This window comes from Diabrotica undecimpunctata, chromosome 9, assembly GCF_040954645.1.
Source record: "Diabrotica undecimpunctata isolate CICGRU chromosome 9, icDiaUnde3, whole genome shotgun sequence".
Lineage (NCBI taxonomy): Eukaryota > Metazoa > Arthropoda > Insecta > Coleoptera > Chrysomelidae > Diabrotica > Diabrotica undecimpunctata.
Genome location: NC_092811.1, coordinates 521,065 through 540,686, shown reverse-complemented (window position 1 = coordinate 540,686; position 19,622 = coordinate 521,065). Strand labels below are relative to the sequence as shown.

General features: G+C 32.9%; 1 protein-coding gene across 3 annotated transcripts; it reads right to left on the bottom strand.

The window, feature by feature from the left end:
• Positions 1 to 204: 204 nt before the first annotated feature.
• Positions 205 to 18,160, bottom strand: LOC140450085 (lipase member H-like). Of its 3 annotated transcripts, none has more exons than XM_072543508.1 (8): positions 18,009 to 18,160; positions 11,436 to 11,580; positions 7,127 to 7,238; positions 6,914 to 7,062; positions 4,086 to 4,334; positions 2,129 to 2,350; positions 366 to 522; positions 205 to 297 (listed from the first exon to the last, which is right to left on the bottom strand). In XM_072543508.1, the coding sequence occupies exons 2-8, from the start codon at positions 11,488 to 11,490 to the stop codon at positions 246 to 248; spliced, it is 996 nt and encodes a 331-aa protein (XP_072399609.1). In that variant the 5' UTR covers positions 11,491 to 11,580; positions 18,009 to 18,160; the 3' UTR covers positions 205 to 245. The 3 variants fall into 3 exon arrangements, with proteins under 3 accessions (XP_072399609.1, XP_072399608.1, XP_072399610.1); XM_072543507.1 differs by lacking the exon at positions 18,009 to 18,160 and adding an exon at positions 11,660 to 11,812; XM_072543509.1 differs by lacking the exon at positions 18,009 to 18,160 and adding an exon at positions 11,650 to 11,809.
• Positions 18,161 to 19,622: the final 1,462 nt, after the last annotated feature.

The following is a 19,622-nucleotide window of genomic DNA, read 5'->3' as shown; positions in this document are numbered from 1 at the left end:
AAGTATTCAATTTTCGTCTCGTTGATTATGCTGAGTAATTTTTTTTGTTTAATTATGCGCCGAAGTAATTGCTAACTTTTGCTAACTAACAGGTGGTGTTAATAGTGGTTATAATAATAAGAATAAAAGGAAAACAAGGATGGCAGTCGTGGTATTGGATGAAAACTACAATCTTACATTAATTGCAAAGTAAATTCAAAAAAACACATTCAATTATAATTTTATTGCTTAACATTATTACATTTTTAAACATTTAGAGCTGTAGGGCCAGTTTTTATGTAAAAATTTCCTCTTTGGCTGAAAAAAAAGATAATCCAATTTAATATAATTATTATCTTCCTTTTGTAAATATGTTTGTAACTTACGTTTGGTCAATATATTCACCAATATAGGTAGTATTTCCATTTAAACATTCTCCATTAAGGTAAGCGGGATAATTCTTACATTTTGTTATTAAAAATCGTTCTGGTTCATAAAGTGATTGGACGTAAGTTCTGTATGCTTGAAAATGGTTGCAAAATACTAAAAATCATTAAAAAAATATTGAGCTACATACAAATAATAGATTCACATTAATTGTATTTTAGAAATGTATTTGTTTTCTGAATAAAAGAAATTTGTTATCAGTGCAGAAAGTTCTCCTAGTTTTGTCTTCTTCTTCGTTTCACAGGTTAGGCATTAATTTCTTACTTGCATTCAGAAAACTGATACATCCATATATGTTGCTTTTTTTTATACAGAAATATAATGTGTCTTTTAATTAACTGATTTACTAAGTGATTTATAATTGGTAATATCATTGGATGATTTTTCTCCATTTTTGGTCTTTTATTTTCTCTGCCATGTCCCATACTTGCATATGTTTAATGTTTTTTGTCTTCTCTGTCTTCTGTCGTAGCTTTAGCATATTTTATATGTTAATAACTATTCTGATCTAGGGCAAAACTGACTGACAAGGGCATAAACATAAATGGAGAAAAGCTTATTCAACTGAGGTTTGCAGATGATATTGTGCTAATAGCTGATAGGATAAATGAGGACAAAGAACTTTTAAATCAGCTCTACATTTCTTTGATAGAAGGGGGATTGAAAATAAATATATCTAGAACCTAGATGATGACAAATCTTGTAGTTAGCGAAGATATATGCCTAGGAACAAAATCCAAACTAACTTGAGCAGTCTTCGGAAAGTTGAACCACATTTTCAAATCGTTCGACATACTAATATGTCTTTAAAGAAAAACCTTTAATCAGTGTCTTTTGCCAGTGTTGACTTACGGAGCGAGAACGGTGACTATAACAAAAGAACAGTGAAAACATTCATATGGTTCAAAGGGCGAGGAAGCGTGATATGTTGGGCGTTTCATTGCGAGACAAGATTCAAAACCGCCAGCTACGAAGAAGATGAGGAGTGGCTGATGCTATAGAGAGAATAGCAATACTGAAGTGGAACTGAAAAGGTCACCTAGCTAGAATGACAGAAAACAAATGGAGAAAGCGGATACTGAAATGGAGACCAAGAGATAATGCCTACGCAAGAGGCGTAAGATCGCAACAGATGGAAAATTATGGGGGTGATATATATCCAGCAGTGGACAAGCGAAGAGAGAATTACAAGAATGAATATTAAACTCAACAATATTCCGAGGTAAACAGCGTCGATTATCATTGCGCCGAGTTTTCGACATCTTCTTTGATGTCTTCTTCAGAGATTCCGAGGTCTCAGTCTTCCCTTCCCCCAGACACTACTGCGCTGATCACCAATCAATTCACTACTGTCACTGGGAACAGATGACGGTTCATTTATACCGTCGATGATGACGTGGTTTGGGTGGAAGTTGGCGTGGGGGTTAGCGTGGTTAATTAGCGCGGGGGTCAGAAATGTTCGTGTCAACCCCCAGGCCAATCCCAGCGCCGATAACCACGCTAACCTCCACGCCAACCTCCAACATGCACTTTAAAGCTACCGTACGTTCTCTTATATACCTTCATTTCCTCACACTATCCTTTCTAGCATAAGTATGTTGAGTATGTATGTTCCTAGCTAGCTGCACCTCAAATTCTTGGACATAACTCTGTAAAAAATTAGTCATACACTATCTACGTAAAAAATTAAAACAAATTTTACCAAACTCCGGTAGAGACAATCCTTTTCTTTTCAGAATGTCGAAAACTGAACAACCTGGTTGTTTTATTCCACCATTATACCATATATCTAAATCTCCAATAGAATTGGAATCTCCATTAAAGTAGGCATTAGTGTGTAAAATATCAACGAACTCACCGTCTCCGGCACCGATTCTTTGGGATTTTGGTAGGAGTACAAAAACTGGTCCGGCTGGGTCTAGGCCTAAAATAAGTACATAATTTTTAAATTAAGAAATGGAAAATATCGTTTTGTGCAGGCATAAAAAATGTTTATTAATAAAATACCTGACCACAACTGTAGCATTTTCTTTTTCTCAAAGTAAGTCACAAAAATCGATATGGTTAATACATTGTTGCATTTTAAAATAGTAGATTAAACCACTAGAGGATCTGTTTACTTCAGCAGAAAGTAGTTTTCGAAGAGGAGAACTAATTACTGTCTGTTTTTGACTTTTTCGGCTTACAGATATTTTAAGAATATTACCAAATCAAAAAATAGATTTTTATTAAGGATTGACAAATGTTTTGTTTCAAACTAGGCAGGACACTTGACAACCTGATGAATTATAAGTGTGTCATAAAATAAAAAAGTGAGATTTACATAGTTCTGAATTTATACTCTCTTTTATATTGGGCTTTATAGATTGGATAAAAATAATACCGGTATAATATATTTTGTTGATAAAAATGATAAATAATATTTTGTTGATAAAAATCAGCCACAGTCTATTTTGCATACGTTTGTGGTAAGCAGTAAAACCAGTGTATTTTGCATAAGTTGCGGGTAAGCGTAGAAAACGGTAAGAGCGTCAAACTATAATTCATCTCATCTATTATTCTATTTTTTTGATAAAGGAAGTTACTCAAGGTGTGCTAAAAGTTTCGATGGTTCAATGCTACAATTAATTATAGAGATAGATGGTATAGCTATCGCCCTTATACAATAAAAAAAACTTTTAGTGCGCCCTTTATTTTTCCCTTTCTTTTTGCACCATTTTTTTTATTTGCTTTGACGTTTTATTCAATTTATCTTTATCCAATATACTTCACACTAGATCTATAGGCCCATGACATATTGTCCATTTTTTTAGTCCAACCGTACATTTTATTTTTTGATAACTATAGTTTTTCTACTGCATATTCGTGAGACATGAGTAGATATAGTAATAAAAGAGATTAGAAAAAAAAAGCTCAGAATGCTAGCAAGTTGAAGATGGATTAACATGTTCTGGATACGATGGGTGTTACCTTAAAGGTTGAGAATGTAAGTGAAAAACTATCATAAACTATAAAAAAAAAACCAAAAAAAAAAGATTTGATTATAAAAAAAGGGATTTTCAAGTGAATACAGAAAAAGGCATCTTACACAAGAGTGTATAACCTATATTTATAGTTTTTCCTGAAAACCATATGTGACACAGCAGTTGTACATTATCCATTGACTTATTGTAAATTTTTAATTTATTTATGATACCCGTACAGGATTTTTGAACCCTGTATTAGCTTTTATAGTTCTACTTAATGGATAGCACATATTTGTGAAGTTACTTGGTCTCCAAAAATTGTTTTCGCCCACAGGTTAATTGTTTGGAACAAAAAATCGGCAACTTAAATTTCCATGAAGCAATTTTATTGTGTTCGTTGATTGTCGTATGACCAGTATTAAAAATTCTTATGGTTCTGACTTTATTTCTGTCTATTTTCTGAAGCACTTGAGCCCTATTAGAACCATTATTATGTCCGTCAAATAAATACTTTGACAAGTATTTCGTTGATCGTCTTTTAATTACATAATAGGCTCCTTTATGTCCGATGGCCTGTCATCCGTACCAATGTGACACTGTCATATTCCACCAGTCTATTGAGTTCTTTTTAGCATTCTCAGATTAGTATAAATGCTACATTAAAGCTCCTAAGAATCATATATTTATACTTACCTGTTACTCGTGCAGCTTTTCCAGACTTAATATTTTTTCCCATCAATCCAGCTATTTGAGCCCCCAGACTCATGCCGATAATATGCAGTGAAGACAGTTGTAGACCTTGGACAACTAAGAAATCTACAAATTTTGCGGAAAATTTTCCAATCGGTTCACAGTTTAAAGCAGCCGTTAAGAAATCTAAGCCTGCTAGCAATCTTTCGTTATTTACTAGGATAACGTTGTAATCACCGATGTGCAGATATGCTGAAATTAAAGAAAAATGATTATTTATTACTTAAATAGGTCACAGGAAAATCATTATTAATTTTGGAAAAATGTAATGAAATTGTTTTGATGGTGGAACAACAAAGAAGGGCATGGGGAGAAACATTTATTTTTTACAATAACTATTCAAATTCTGATGGTTGCCAATAAGCATATAGAACTACTAAAATGATCTGACTCTATGTCTCTTTTGTCTCATAGTATATTTTTAATATCTTTAATCAGTTTTATTATTTGTTTAAAATGTATCTATATTCTCATTACCTCATTCAAATAAGTTTTAATAATGTAACGTGGTTAACAATTAATCGAGCGCTTCTAATTTATGTAAATATATTTATTTATAAGCTCACAGTACGATATCTTATCAGCTAAACTAAATTAATATCAACGCAAATTATATATACAAATCATTATTTACTAGAAAAATCTGGAATAGTCTACCTCTATTCTCGCTTGTATGAACGCCTCGATCTGTCAGCCGGTCGATACATCTTAAAAATTCTGGAACACACATTATAGTTTTCAGAGATGCAACCGTTATATGGGGTACGTCGAAATCAGCTTGTTTGTTACACTCTTAGGTCCAACCGTCCCAATCAGCAACTCTGTATGTAGGCCCAGGATGGCGAAATCTACAGGACTCTTCAGCTCTGCATGAACCCCTCAAGAAGAAATAACGCCGGTTTTTTGGAAGATCACTTCAAGCATGCTTCTCACAATCTTCCAATTCAAATTTTCTAATGCATGGCCTATCTTTGGTATAGCTAAATGTTGGATGCCATAATTCTCCACAATTTTCTTTAAATTAATTAAAGCACGTCATATGTCTTCGTAGCTTGCGCTGTCTGTATAAGACTTCCTCGTCACCATATGCAGTAAAGATCTAGGACCAAATTCTAATCGCAGTACTCTTCCAACTTCAGGCTGCTGAGTTTTCAACTCGTCTAAACGATCGAACCTTCTGTTTGGCCTTCTTCAGAAGTTCGTACTTGATAGCTAGGTGAAGCATGACCAGCTGTTTAGTGTTCCAAGGCAATGGCGAGCACTTCATCTAAAACTTTCGGTCTTGCTAGTCGTAAAGCTTTCTGTAGTTCCATCTAGACATCTCCATAGCGTTTTTCTAGTCGAGTAAACAAGATCTGGTAACATTTTTCTTGAGCCTGAGGAATTGATTTTAGGATACCCGCAGCATCACTTCGTAAAGCAGCAGTCAAGAAAACAGCCTTTTCGTGTTCTGTCCAATGATCGGCTGTCACAATAGCTTCAAATTGACTAAGCTATATGGACTAAGGAGACTTCCCATCAAATGGCGTCAATTTTAATCTCATAAGATGTGTCGTTTAGTCTTTTGGTGATTCTTCTTTCACTACAGGATCTAAAACTACTGCATTAACTGGTGGCAACACTTATTGGTATTGGTTATCATGCTCTGTAACTGTTTGATCTTCTCTTCTACCTTATTGAATGTTCTAGAAACTTCTTCAATTTTCTCATTGTTCCGACTACATACTTCTTTAAATATTTGAGAAGTCTTATCAAATCTTCTAGAAACATTTTCGAATTTTGCGTCGTTTTGTCTAGCTACTTCTTTAATAATTTGAGACGATTCATCGAATCTTTTGGAAACATTATCTAATTTATCATAATTTTTTCTAGAAGTTTCTATAATCATAACAGAAGCATTTTCAAGTTTCTTATTATTATTTCTAGAAAATTTCTTCGATTATTTGAGAAACAGTTTCGAATTTCTCATTAATTTTCGTTAAAACTGCTTCTTCTGCTGATTGAAAATGGAATGTTCCTGGGTCATCTTTATTTTTGTTGAGAATATTCCTCAGTCGTTCTTGAAGGATCTTCTTAGACCCACTGTAGTCTTTATCCCTTTCTTCTAGTTGTTTACGTAACTATTTTACTGATAGTTCTGCAACTAATTTCTGTCGAAATTACCGTGTTTGTTATAATAAACTAGGTTTATAAATTTTTCTTCTTCATTTGTCGTAACTAAAGTCCGGGTTATAATAATTTGGCATTTTTTGATTATAATTTAGGATAGTAATCAAATTTCAAATTTTTTAAAATATTTTTATCTCTAACTAGAGATCAACTATATAACAAAAAAATACCTTCAGATCAAAAATATACACTGTAAAAATATTTTAGATGTAAGGGTTCTATTTTCAGTCAATATCAGATCAGATCATTGATTAGTATTATGTAAAATGAGATTAAATAAACTACCATCAGTAACAAGAAAACCAGAAAAATGTTACTATAGAGTCTCTAGAAGCACAAAGCACAAGAATTATGTTTAAAAATAAATTTTAAGAGCAGAAAATGAGTAACACCTTATATTATGTCAGGTATATAGAGGTAGAGTTAGATCTTCGACAAGTGGGCGGATGGTATAAAAAAAATTACAACAAATTAGATCTACAGGGCAGAAGACCGATATCACTGTAGACAAATGAGAAAGATCTATGCTGAGAAGTTAAAGTTATAGTCTGTGTAATGATGATGATGATGATGAATACCCTTAGCATTAAAAGTATAGTTACCATTTCTGATTTGTACCGCATTATCAGACTGTGATGATTCCAAAAATCCATGGAAGAAAAAAACCGTAGGCCGATTATAGTTTATATTTGAATTTTGTAACGCTGCAACATCATTAATACGTAAAATCTGGGGTACTTCAGGATTTAATCTATAAATAATACATATGAGATTTTTCTGAAGGTACTCTATTTGTATATAACAATAAAGATTACCTTGTATACAACTCAAATATTGTATCTCTAAAAGAATCTATTTCTGGACATAGTCTTCTATTTATAGAATACAATTGGAATGTGTCATTTTGAAGTTGTATCTTTGGCGGACCTAAAAATATAGTTAAAACAAAAATATTTAATAATTTAAATCATTATAAATTAAATTGAAGAAAATTGTACAGTTGAAAATTATCCTGTGGCGAAAAACTCGCATCAATCTACACAGTTTATTTTAAATTTCACAACTTCTTCTTCTATTAAATTGATTAATGAACGAAATGCATGGAAAAAAAGAGGGAAGCAGAAATGATAGAATAGTAATAGGATATTTATGGAAATGCCAACAATGTCACTCCTCAATATATAAGTAACAAAATTTGCGTGGGTACTTCTAAATCACTTCGAGTCACTCGTCCAGCAAAGACTGTACTAACTCAATTTTTGGCGTTTTTGAGTTACACCCCTGAAAGTTGTAAGTTAATTTCACCATGTTTAGACAACCAATTTTGCACTTTGATATTGTCCTGACTTAGTGTATCTTTACATTTTCCAACGAAAACTCTCCTATCTTAAGTTAGAATAGTCTTCCTCGGCATTCCGAACGGAAATGTCGTTGTCTCTTGCGTTAATACAGTTTTCGCATTTTGAGGTAAAGTAGAATACGCGTACATGAACAACAATGTATAAAAGTTGTACAGCATATAAATTGAATCAAAAATAATACGTGTGAATAGAGGGTGCATTCGTATAAATTTAAATAAGTATCCAGGATGTACTCGAAAAGTAAATTCATAGTAAATTCTAAGAGGAAGTATCTTGAGGAGGATTAAAGCATTCATAAAAAAAATGTAAAAACTATATACGGAATTTTATGACGATTAAAGTATTGGACAACTTGCTACGCATCGCTAGTATAGAGACATTTTTAACACTGAATTTAATATAAGTTTCTTCTAGATTAAAGAAAGATCAGTGCTATGTTTGCTCAGTCTTTAACATATCCCCAAGCGATTTTTATTATAAAAGTAAATATGCTACATACAATTTCACCATATTTGATATAGGCAACAATGAAGGTTTCTGTTATGTATGGCATGAACAAATTGCTAAACGAGGTTCAAACGAAATTGCTGGTTGTTTGTGGAAGTTTATAGAGACCCAAAAAAAAGAAGGGAATTAAATAACTTATCTTCTATTCGGATAACTGTGGTATGCCAAACAGAAACCATACCATATTTTCAATGTTTGCTTATGCAGATGAAGATTTGTAAAAAAAGGTCACACCCAAAATGAGAGAAACAGCATGCATGCTGTAACTGAAAACGTGGAAAAACGTCAGTCGGTCTTGTATGTTCCTGAACAATGGATTATTTTGATAAGAATGAATAAAATTTTTTGGAAAAGTATATTCTTCTTCTTCCTATGCCGTCCCCATTAACGGAGGTTGGCGACCACATTTTTAAAAGCTTCTCTGTCTTTTGCAACGTGGAATAATTCGTCTACAGTCATGTTTGTCCAGTCTCGAATATTTCGCAGCCATGACTTCCTCTTTCTACCTATTCCCTTTTTGCCATCGACTCTACCCTGCATGATGACCTGCAGAAGACTATATTTATTATTTCTTAGTATGTGTCCAAGGTATGCAGTCTTGCGTACTTTTATCGTTCTCAACAATTTTTTGTCTCGACCCATCCTTCTCAGCACTTCCTCATTGGTGACCCTGGCAGTCCATGGAATTCTTAACATTCTCCGGTATATCCAAAGTTCAAAGGCTTCAATCTTTTTAACTATTTGCGCTTTTAGTGTCCATGTTTCTATCCCGTACAATAGTTGGGACCAGACGTAACATTCAACAAACCTCAGTCTCAGCGCAGTATTCAGATTTTTGTCACAGAACAATTGTTTGAATTTTAAGAACGCTGCCCTTGCCATTTCTATTCGTACCCGGATCTCTTGGTCTGGATCTAATTCTGTGTTGATGTAAGCTCCCAGATATTTATATTTTGTCACTCTCTCTATTTGCTGTCCACCAAGAGTTAGTTGTTCATTATTTATTGGACTCCTTGATACTATCATAAATTTGGTCTTATCTGTGTTGATGTCAAGTCCCATTTGAATGCATTCACTATTTATTGCATTTAGTAAAGTTTGTAGTTCTTCTATACTCTCAGCCATAATTACCGTGTCATCTGCAAATCTCATGGTGTTTATGATTTCTCCACCAATTCTTATTCCCTCTTTTCTTTCCGATAAGGCTTTTCTGAATATGACCTGTGAGTACACGTTGAAAAGCGTCGGAGACAAGACGCATCCTTGCCTAACCCCTCTCGCAATCGGTAATATTATTTGTTTCTATATCGTTCACCTTTACTACTGCTTTCTGGTTCCAGTATATAGCCTTAATAAACTCAATGTCTTTTTTGTCTAAATTGATGTTTTTTAATTCATCTATTAACTTCATATGCTGCACTCGGTCAAAGGCCTTCCTAAAGTCTATAAAGCGTACATATGCACTCTTGTTATATTCCCGACATTTCTGCAAGAGTACCGTCAACGCAAATAATGCTTCTCTTGTACCCATGCCTCCTCTGAAGCCAAACTGAGTTTCATCTATCTGCTCCTCACATTTCTTATAAATTCGGTTTTGAACAATTTTCAAGAGAATCTTTAAAGGGTGGCAAATTAGGCTTATCAATCTATAGTCATTACATGATTTGGGATTGTTGTTTTTTGGTAGAGGTAATAATATCGATTTAAGCCATTCTTCCGGGATGTTGCCCTCTACATATATGTGGTTGAGAATTCGGGTGAGTCTCTTTATATTACCGTCATCTAAGGCTTTTAACAGTTCAACTGGAATTTGATCAGGACCCGGTGCTCTTGCTTGTTTTGCATTCTGTAGGGCATTCTTTACTTCTGAGGGTAAAATTTGTAGGTATTGTTTTTCTTCACCTATATCTTGTTCATTTTCTCTCTCGTCATGGAACAGATGGATTATATATTGTTCCCATACATCCTTTATTTTGCTCTCTTCAGTAAGTATTTCTCCATTATTATCTCTTGTTATGAGTGTTCTTCTTTGTCTGGTGTTGCCTGTAAGTTCTTTCATTTTTTTTATGTAAGTTTGAGGTGTCATGTTTGTTGCTGAGTTCTTCCAATTCCTGGCATTCTTTGTTCATCCATTTCTCCTTAGCCTTTCTGATTTCATATTTGATTTTATTCTTGATGGTTTTATATTTATTTTCATCTTTATTTTTGTATTTTCTTTTTTCATTTATTAGCTCAACTATTTCCGGTATCATCCAGTCTTTTTTAGTGGTTTTCTCTTCTTCGCCTAGGACCTCCTTTCCCGCTTTTAGTATGGCTTTTCTCATATCTGCCCATTCAACGCTTCCTTCAGTTAATTTATTTATCTCTGCGTTTAGTTGCTGTTGGCAGTTGTCGTCTTTTAGGTTTTTGATGTTAATTTTGGTGGTTTTAACTTTTTTCTCCGGTTTCCTGAGTTTAATGTTGACGTTTGCTAGTAATAGATTATGATCCGAAAAGTATATAATGTAACAGAAATGTCACAAGAAGAATTCCTAGATTTCAAAAGCCTTGTTGGCAACAAAAATTGGAAAACTGATAATGGAAAAGGAATGATCAAAATCAGTCAAATAAAAGAAATCAGTACTTCGTATAACATACCAAATGTAGGTTTTTTTAAGTGTCATTTAAGTTTAGATTGTAACAGGTGTAATTTAACAAAAGCAAAAAAGTAGTACATAAATCTTATGCCAATAGATAAGAAGAAGTTAACTGGGTTATTATGGCTTTGCGATACTGGAAAAATTCCTACTATGTACCATGGCTTATATGGAGCTCTACATTCTGACACATCATAAGAATATGAAATCACTGCAAGCAGTGACGATGAAGAACTGCAATAATGTTTGTTTATAATATTTTGTAATTTAACTTCTATGTAGACTTTTATCATAAATACAGTTTCACAGAACGATGGTATGTATTATTTATAATTCCGGTTTTTTTCCAGCGAATATTGTGCTAACTCATTCAAAAACCAGATAAAGAAACAATATTGACGTATTTAAAAGCACAAATGGAATAATATGGTAAACACAATGGATAAATATAAAAACAATTAAGTAAATAAGAACCCGCGATTTTTTTCATTAATCAAAACTTTATCTTCCTTTATTCGAAAACTTAAAAAAAATGAATTATAGTACAGTCTTCGCTGGATAAGTCGATTTTTTAAATATGGTATAAATAAAATGCTAGATATAGACTAATATAGTCTTACCTGGTTGGGCATAAAGTGCACAAAGAGTCACATTCAACACTCCCTGAATTAACATTTTAAATTTTTTTAAAGGATCAGTTTTCTTTGAATTTACTTATCGTCCCATTCATCTATGTTATGTAAATTAAGGTCAGAAGATTTTGATCTAAAAAATTAAAATTCTATGTAACCGACATTTATCAAATGTTTACGAATATCTTAAACACTTTTTTACTTATTATTACTTAGAAGTCTTAGTCTTCTCTCTTAACACCTTGAGAAATGATTCACTATATTTATTACAATTTGTTTCAATAATAGTGCGAAATATTTTCTAAACAACACGTACAGTGCTATCAATTAACTTGTTTCAATTTACTACTAAAAAAAACGAACAAAAGTATTGCGTAAAAGTAATATTTATACTTAATTATGACATAAATATAAGGAGAGATAACAACTTAAAAATCTAACAATAATAAGTAAAATATTTTTCATGGGTAATTAGTGTAATAAATTACTGCTTGTCAAAAAGCGGTGTTGCCAAGCATTTTAAAATCAGCGAGTAAAATTTTAAATTTGGAAAAACCATAAAAATATTGTAGAGTGCATTAAGGCTACAAACATTGATAAAAACTTAGTTCCCCTACGGATTAATAAAAGCTAGTTTTTTTCCCAGTGCCATAGTTAAAAAATGGCGAAAAGTGATTCCACGGATGGAAACAAAGAACAAAAAGAAGACCACTAGGACAATTTAGCTTCTGATCAATAGCAAAGGCGTATTGATCTGGAGACAAACGTATTAATAACTGAATTAATTTGTGAAAGAGGAGGATGAGAGTTGGCATGGAAGTAACGATTGGTATAGGTGGGTTTTCGATAAACAGAGTGATGAAAACCTTGGGATTGGTTTTTCTTTGCGATGATGCAAATAGACCAGTTGAGTTCTCTAGTTTAAAGCAAGCCCTCATCAAAACGGTTACTGCGATCACATCAATAAGAGCATCCACAGACATCAATCTCCCACTCAATCTCAACCCAAAGACTTAGACCCTCATCATACGAAAGCTTTTCTTCCTCACATTAAAGGTGTCACTGAAAAAATCGAAAAAAAAACCTATAAATTCAAGAGGAATAAAGACAATATTTACCCCCAACAAAAACTTTCATCTCTTGTCCAATCAATCAAAGACAACATTCCCAATGAACAACACGGAGTTTATGAAATTCTTTGTGCAGACTGTCCCTGATCCAATATAGGCCAAACAAATCATAGAATCAAAAATAGGATTTATGAACATTCCGTTTCTGTTCGTAACTCTGACTCAATTTGAGCTCTAGGTCAACACCATGAAGAATTATCTTCTTCAGATTCTTCAGATAAGAAGGTCTACCAAGAATTATCCAAGAAGCCATAGAAATTGAAAAAATGCCAAATATTCTATACAATACAGTAACGCATTGATTAGTGATCAGTGTAGTAGTGTCTGGGGCCTCGGGAGACTGAGACCTTGGAAGCCCTCAAGAAGACATCGAAGAGTATGACGAAAGATCGGCGCAATGATAATCGATGCAGTTCAACCTGGAAGACTGTTGAGTTTAATATTAATTCCTGTAATAGTATTAATCTTAGCTCTAGGTGTCTACTAACCGCGGCAACCTTTCGGAACATAGGAATATTAGATTTGTAAGATTCAAATGTTTGAATAAGTAAAGGTTTTTTAATTTAGTAGAAAGTAGGCAGATAGGAGAATAGATATCTGTAAGGTAATATATGATAACAATAGAGGAATTCTCATAAACGAATAATGTTAATAGCTTAAAGATAGCAGTTTTAGAATATAAGGTTTAAGTCTTTTGTTTACAAAGAAATAGGACAGACAATTAGAAAGTTTTGTGGTCAGCGATAAGTATACAATAAGCGAAGTAGTATTAGCTGTATTGTCTCTAGAAACTTGGAAACAAAGAAAAGATCTTATTTATGTAAAATTTAGAAATACCAAAGTTATGCTATATCGTAATAGCATTGAGCTTGTGTTTGGCAAGTCACAGAATTTGATTGGTCGAAAGGGATGTTGTGCGTGTCTGATTGGTGAAAAGTAAGCAAGTTGTTTTTGTTCCATATCCTGCAGTGAAAGTTAGCAGAGTTCTTGTCAAATAATAATTGTGCAAGGTGTTTCGAGTCTGTAAAACGAGCCCCAATGATTGGTAGCAGTGGACAACGAAAGGACATCCTGTAATAAACAAACAGGTACTAGTCGACTAAGTGAAAATTACACTAGAAAGAACTTGGGTTCCTGTGATATAGGAGTTTCGTCCAGGAGCTTTTGGAGAGACTATTGCGGCGATAATGTGGGCGAGAAACATTGACAAGCAAAGCAGATAGCATGCGTGTGTAAATCAACTGAGAGTACGAGCAAAACGTAGGCATATCACACTCGTAAGAAGAAAAGGAGCCAGTAGAAAATTCTTGGAAATAAAAGGTTAGTTTGCCGTATAATCAACAAAGATTTTTAACCACGATTATAAGTAGATCATAATTAATTTGGTTTTTTTAATATTTTATTTAGTGGTTTTATTTTACAATAAATATAATCTTTTAATTCAGATATAAAAAATTAAAAGAAGTAATATTTATTGAAAGAAAATTTTTTTTCCTAATTTAATTTAAAAAAGAAAACATCGACCTCCCTCTACTGACACCAGCTTATTGCGCCTAAACAAATCAGAAACGCCAGCAAGTCAAATTAATCAAGAATTTCTTAATTTATTAAGCAAATATGGTAGCTGTTTCAAAGTTTACACCGATGCCTCCAAAAACAAAGACGACACTGTGGCAGCAATCTACTCATCAGATTATACAGAAGCTTACAAATTACCTTCATATACAATAACGTTCTCTGCTGAACTATTTGCGATACTAAAAGCACTAGTTCTGACAGTTACCAAAAATAAAAAGAGAAATATCATTATCACAGATTCTCTCAGCTCAATAATGGCACTAAACCAAGTCTACTGTAATCATCCACTACTTCTTCTCATTAATAAGGAACTAAAACATGCAGAAAATATCAACATTAAAGTTAATTTTATATGGGTACCGTCACATATTGGAATCGAAGGAAACGAGGTTGTAGACAAAATAGCAAAAAATGCACCTACCAACCCAAACGCAGAAGAGAATACGAAATCTCTTCACACCGACCTGAAAGCATTCTTTAAAGAAAAGATTAATTCAATATGGCAGGATACATGGAAGAACTCCCCAAAAAATTCCCAAAATTTAACAATAGAAGAAAACAAGTCACCTTCACTCGCCTCCGGATTGGTCATACTTGGTTAACACACGACTACCAACTACAATGTGCTGATAAACCTGTGTGTGACATGCGTAAAAGTGTCTTAACGGTAAAACATTGTTTATTGCAGTGCCCCAAATATGATGTGCACCCCAAAATGTATAATATACCATCAACATTAAATAGTGCTCTTCGAAAAGACATTGATACTAAAAATATTTTCGCCTTTCTCAAAGACTGCAAGCTGTTATCAAAAATCTAATATTTTACTTTGTATAGATTTAGGTTTATTTCTATTTATGTATTGCTATAGTTAATATTTTATTGTTAAGTTCTAACTTTGTATCACAATCCATACACGCTAATAACCCTGCGTGGTTGATGCGCAGTCTAATAGCGCAAATGAGTATTAAACTAAAAAGATTGGAGCAGAAAAGAAGAGCAAATCAGATAGACGTCAGTCATTTATGTAACCTGGAGGTAAAGGAGAAACTGCAAAATAATTTCAAAATACTTCATGAAAAAGAAACATCTCAGCCAACGAACAACATAGATAAAAAATGGCAAAACGTAAAAATGGCAATAACAGGTCCTATGAAGAAAATTCTGACTAAAGAAAAACCAAAAATAAAGCAAAGGTGGATGACTGATAAGATCCTTCTTCTCATGGACAATCGGAGAATAATGAAAGGAAAAAACGAACAAAGGTATAAACAAATACAGAAAGAAATCAAAATAGAAATCAGAATAGCAAAAGAAGATTTTTATAAAAGAAAATGTGAAGAAATAGAGCAATTGCAGGCAAAACATGATATTTTTAATGTACATAAAAAAGTGAAAGAACTTGCAGGTACACAAAAACGTAAGCAGCCAAATACCCTGTATAATGTCAACGGAAACATAATAACAGAACTAGAAGAACAGTTGAAGACATGGAAAAACTATATTGAAGAACTCTTTGCAGATGATAGACAACAATCTGAGCTAAGTAACATACAAGGAGACGAAGGTCCAGAAATAACGGAAGAAGAAGTAATGTACGCACTAAAAAGAATGAAAAATGGTAAAGCCCCAGGTCCAGATGAAATACCAACGGAAATCCTTAAACTAATAGAAAAAGACTCGATTCACATTTTAGTTAAACTTTTCAATAGCATTTATACATCAGGAAAAATACCACAAGAATGGCTTTTATCCACCTTTGTTACTATACCAAAAAATATAAATGCCAAACAATGCAGTGATTACCGTACAATCAGTCTGATGAGCCATGTACTGAAAATATTTCTGAAAATTATACACTCTAGAGTACACAGAAAACTGGAAATGGACATCAATAATACCCAGTTTGGATTCCGAAATGGACTTGGAACAAGAGAGGCGTTGTTTGCACTGAACGTTATGTCTCAAAGATGTCTTGACAGAAATCAAGATGTATTCATGTGTTTCATAGATTACAAGGCCTTTGATAAAGTGCGGCATGATCACCTAATCAGACTCCTGACAGAAAAGAATTTAGATAAACGAGACATCCGACTAATAGCAAATATGTACTACAATCAGAAAGCAGTAGTGAGAGTAGAGAATAATACCACTGAAGAAATCGAAATAAAGCGAGGTGTGAGACAAGGGTGTATACTGTCACCAACCCTGTTTAATCTCTATTCCGAAGACGTAATGAATAGAACATTTCTGAGCAATCCGTAGGTATTAAAATAAATGGTGTTAGATTAAACAATCTGAGATTTGCCGACGACACCGTTCTGATCGCAGAAACACTTGAAGAGCTACAGACATTGGTGAATAAGATAGCAGACTGCAGCGAAGAATATGGACTTGAACATAAAGAAAACTAAATTTATGGTAATATCGAAATCAACACAAAATGTCCAAAATTTATATTTACACAATGAAATTATCGATCGAGTTAGCAAATACAAATATTTAGGCACTTTTATAAATGAAGACAACGATAGCTCAGCAGAAATCAAAATAAGAATAGAAAAAGCCAGATCCATATTCACTAAAATGAAGAGAGTGTTCTGCGGAAGAGATTTGAGCCTTGAAATGAAACTTCGCCTGATGAGATGTTACGTACTTTCTGTGCTGTTCTACGGAATGGAGTCATGGACGTTGAAAAAGATTGATACCAAAAAATTAGAGGCATTTGAACTGTGGATGTATCGCAGAATCCTGAGAATATCATGTACCGAGAGAGTCACAAATGTCGAGGTCTTGAGAAGAATGAATAAAGAAAAGGAAGTCATATTTACGATCAAAAAACAAAAACTGCAATACTTGGGACACATTACAAGAGGCGAAAGTTATGACCTGCTTCGAATAATTATGCAAGGAAAAATAGCAGGAAAAAGGTCCATAGGAAGAAGACGAAACTCCTGGCTAAAGAATCTACGGGAATGGTATAGCTGTAGCAGCAACGAATTGTTTCGGTCAGCAGTTTCGAAAATACGTATAGCCCTGATGATCGCCAACCTTCGGAACGAAGATGGCACTTGAAGAAGAAGAAGGTTGATGCGTCATGTAAGGAAAAAGAAAGAAAACCGAGAAAAGAGATCTTTTATTTGAATACAAGTCCAAAGAATTTTTGATAATTTGTATAGGAATTTTAATGAATTTGTAATTTCAATTATATGGATTAGCGCATATGATATATATTATGATTTTGATAAATTGTAAAATTGACTTTAATATTTTTTTTATTCTGTTTTAGCTTCTGTTTTTAGCCATTTTCAAGAGGGATACGGTTCCGTTCAAGATCGGGGTCGCAGAATAAAAACGTTGAACTGAAAGTAGATGATTGCAATTCATTTCAATTCGAGTTCTACCATTCTGCTATACGTGTTTCGAGGTTTCACCTCTCGCCAGGAAGACTTGTGAGAACTCAAGTTAAACTGAATTTCTGAAAGGACATTATAGTAACACAACACGTCTGTGTATGCTAGTAGCAACCTGTATATGAAGAATGAGAAGTCACAATAAACTATAGATCTCTTGCCAGAATCAAAGAATATTCCAATAGTTGTTTAGACTTGTAGCAAATCCCTTAAGATAATTGAGCGATGTTTGCAATCAACAAATGGCTAAAAAAAACCTTGAAATGAAAAGACCTATTTACTTCAACTCAAAACATTTGTTGGAAAAATGTTTTGAAGTTTTTACAGGCTATTTATATATGTATTTTGATGTTTTAATGACAATTTTATTTCGTTATTAATATAAATATATATCAAACAAACCGAATTTGACATAAACAAAAGGATAAAAAATTCATTACCTTAAATTTTAGTTTATGAATATTGATACACTCAAATGAACGAAACTACGTAAGTTGTCGATAAAAATGATCATAGTTCACCACACAAGTAACCGATAATACGTGTATTCACTGGATATTGAAGGATATGCAACTACATTTAAGAACGTTATTAGTTAATTGAATTGCATAAACAAACCTCAATGCCAGAACCATAAACAATTTCTTTAATAAGCGGTAAACCTAATTTTTTATTTTATTTTAAACTATTTATTATGCGTAGGGTCATTGTTTGTTAATCTTTATAAAATCTTCACAAAAACCTTACCAAGGTTTCAGCTTATTTAAATATTTATTTTACATATTTTATGAATAAAAAACTAAAACTACTGAGTGATTAAATTATCGCACAATTTATGAACTAAATATTTAACAGACTTACTTATTAGGAACCAGAACTATTTTTTTTTTCTAACAAAATGTTTTCATTTAAAGAATAACTTTCTGTGAAGCTAAAAAAAAAAAATAAAAATATATCATCGATGAAGACATAAGAAATATGGGAATACGTGCTTGGCGGAGGAAGCCGATAGATATAGAATATAATAGAATAGAATAGAATTTATTTAATCAATATACAAAATTACTTTTGTTTTTTACAAGTCAAAGGAATAGTAACAATTTACATATATAAATATAAATGTTTTGCAAATTTAAACATTACAAACAGATATTTAATTTTAACAATTTAAGAAACTTTGATAAAATAAAGGCATATATCAAGCACAGTTTTATTAATTAAATCTTGCCCAAGTACTTTTGCCTCCTAGAGCATCTTCAGGGGCATTTCGTCAATTTTGGGCCATCCAACAATCGCAGAATGTCATAAACATAAAAATAAACATTAAATTATACATAATACTGTACTTAACAAGGACAAACAGTTTAAAATTACTTAAAAAATAGTCGAAGCTACATTCTGGTCGGCAATAGGAGAGAGAATGAACATTCTCTCTCCTGTTGCCGACCAGAAGGAAACGTATAGTGAAATAAATCGTTCAGATAAATAAGAAACAAAGTGGGTCCTAATATCGAACTTTGAGGTACCACATATTCGACAGTGTTAAACAGAATAGCTGTTATTTAGAAAAACTGGCTGTTTTCTATTTGTTAAGTATGATCTAAATAGATTAAGAGTGTTTCCTCTAATATCGTATTTATGCATTTTTTCCAGCAGTACTTCATGCGAAACACAGTCAAAAGCTTTGGATAAGTCACACAATGTCAAAGACACAAAATGACCTTCCTTCAAGCCATCAACTATATCTCCCACAATATTCTGTATAGCTAGTGTAGTGCTACACTTTTTTCTAAAGCCATATTGATTACAGTGAAGTATTTTGTGTTTTTCTAGATATTCTATCAAACGAACATTTAGCATAATCTCAAAAATTTTGCCGAAAATGGGAATGATTGAGATGGAACAATAATTTCTAATTTCATCTAAAGCTCCCTTTTTGATCACCGGCAGCACTTTTGTTACTTTTAATACATCTGGGAAAATCCCTTCGGTAAGACAATTAATATAAAGTATAATTAATTTATCAATACTTATATTGATTGTTTCCACAATTA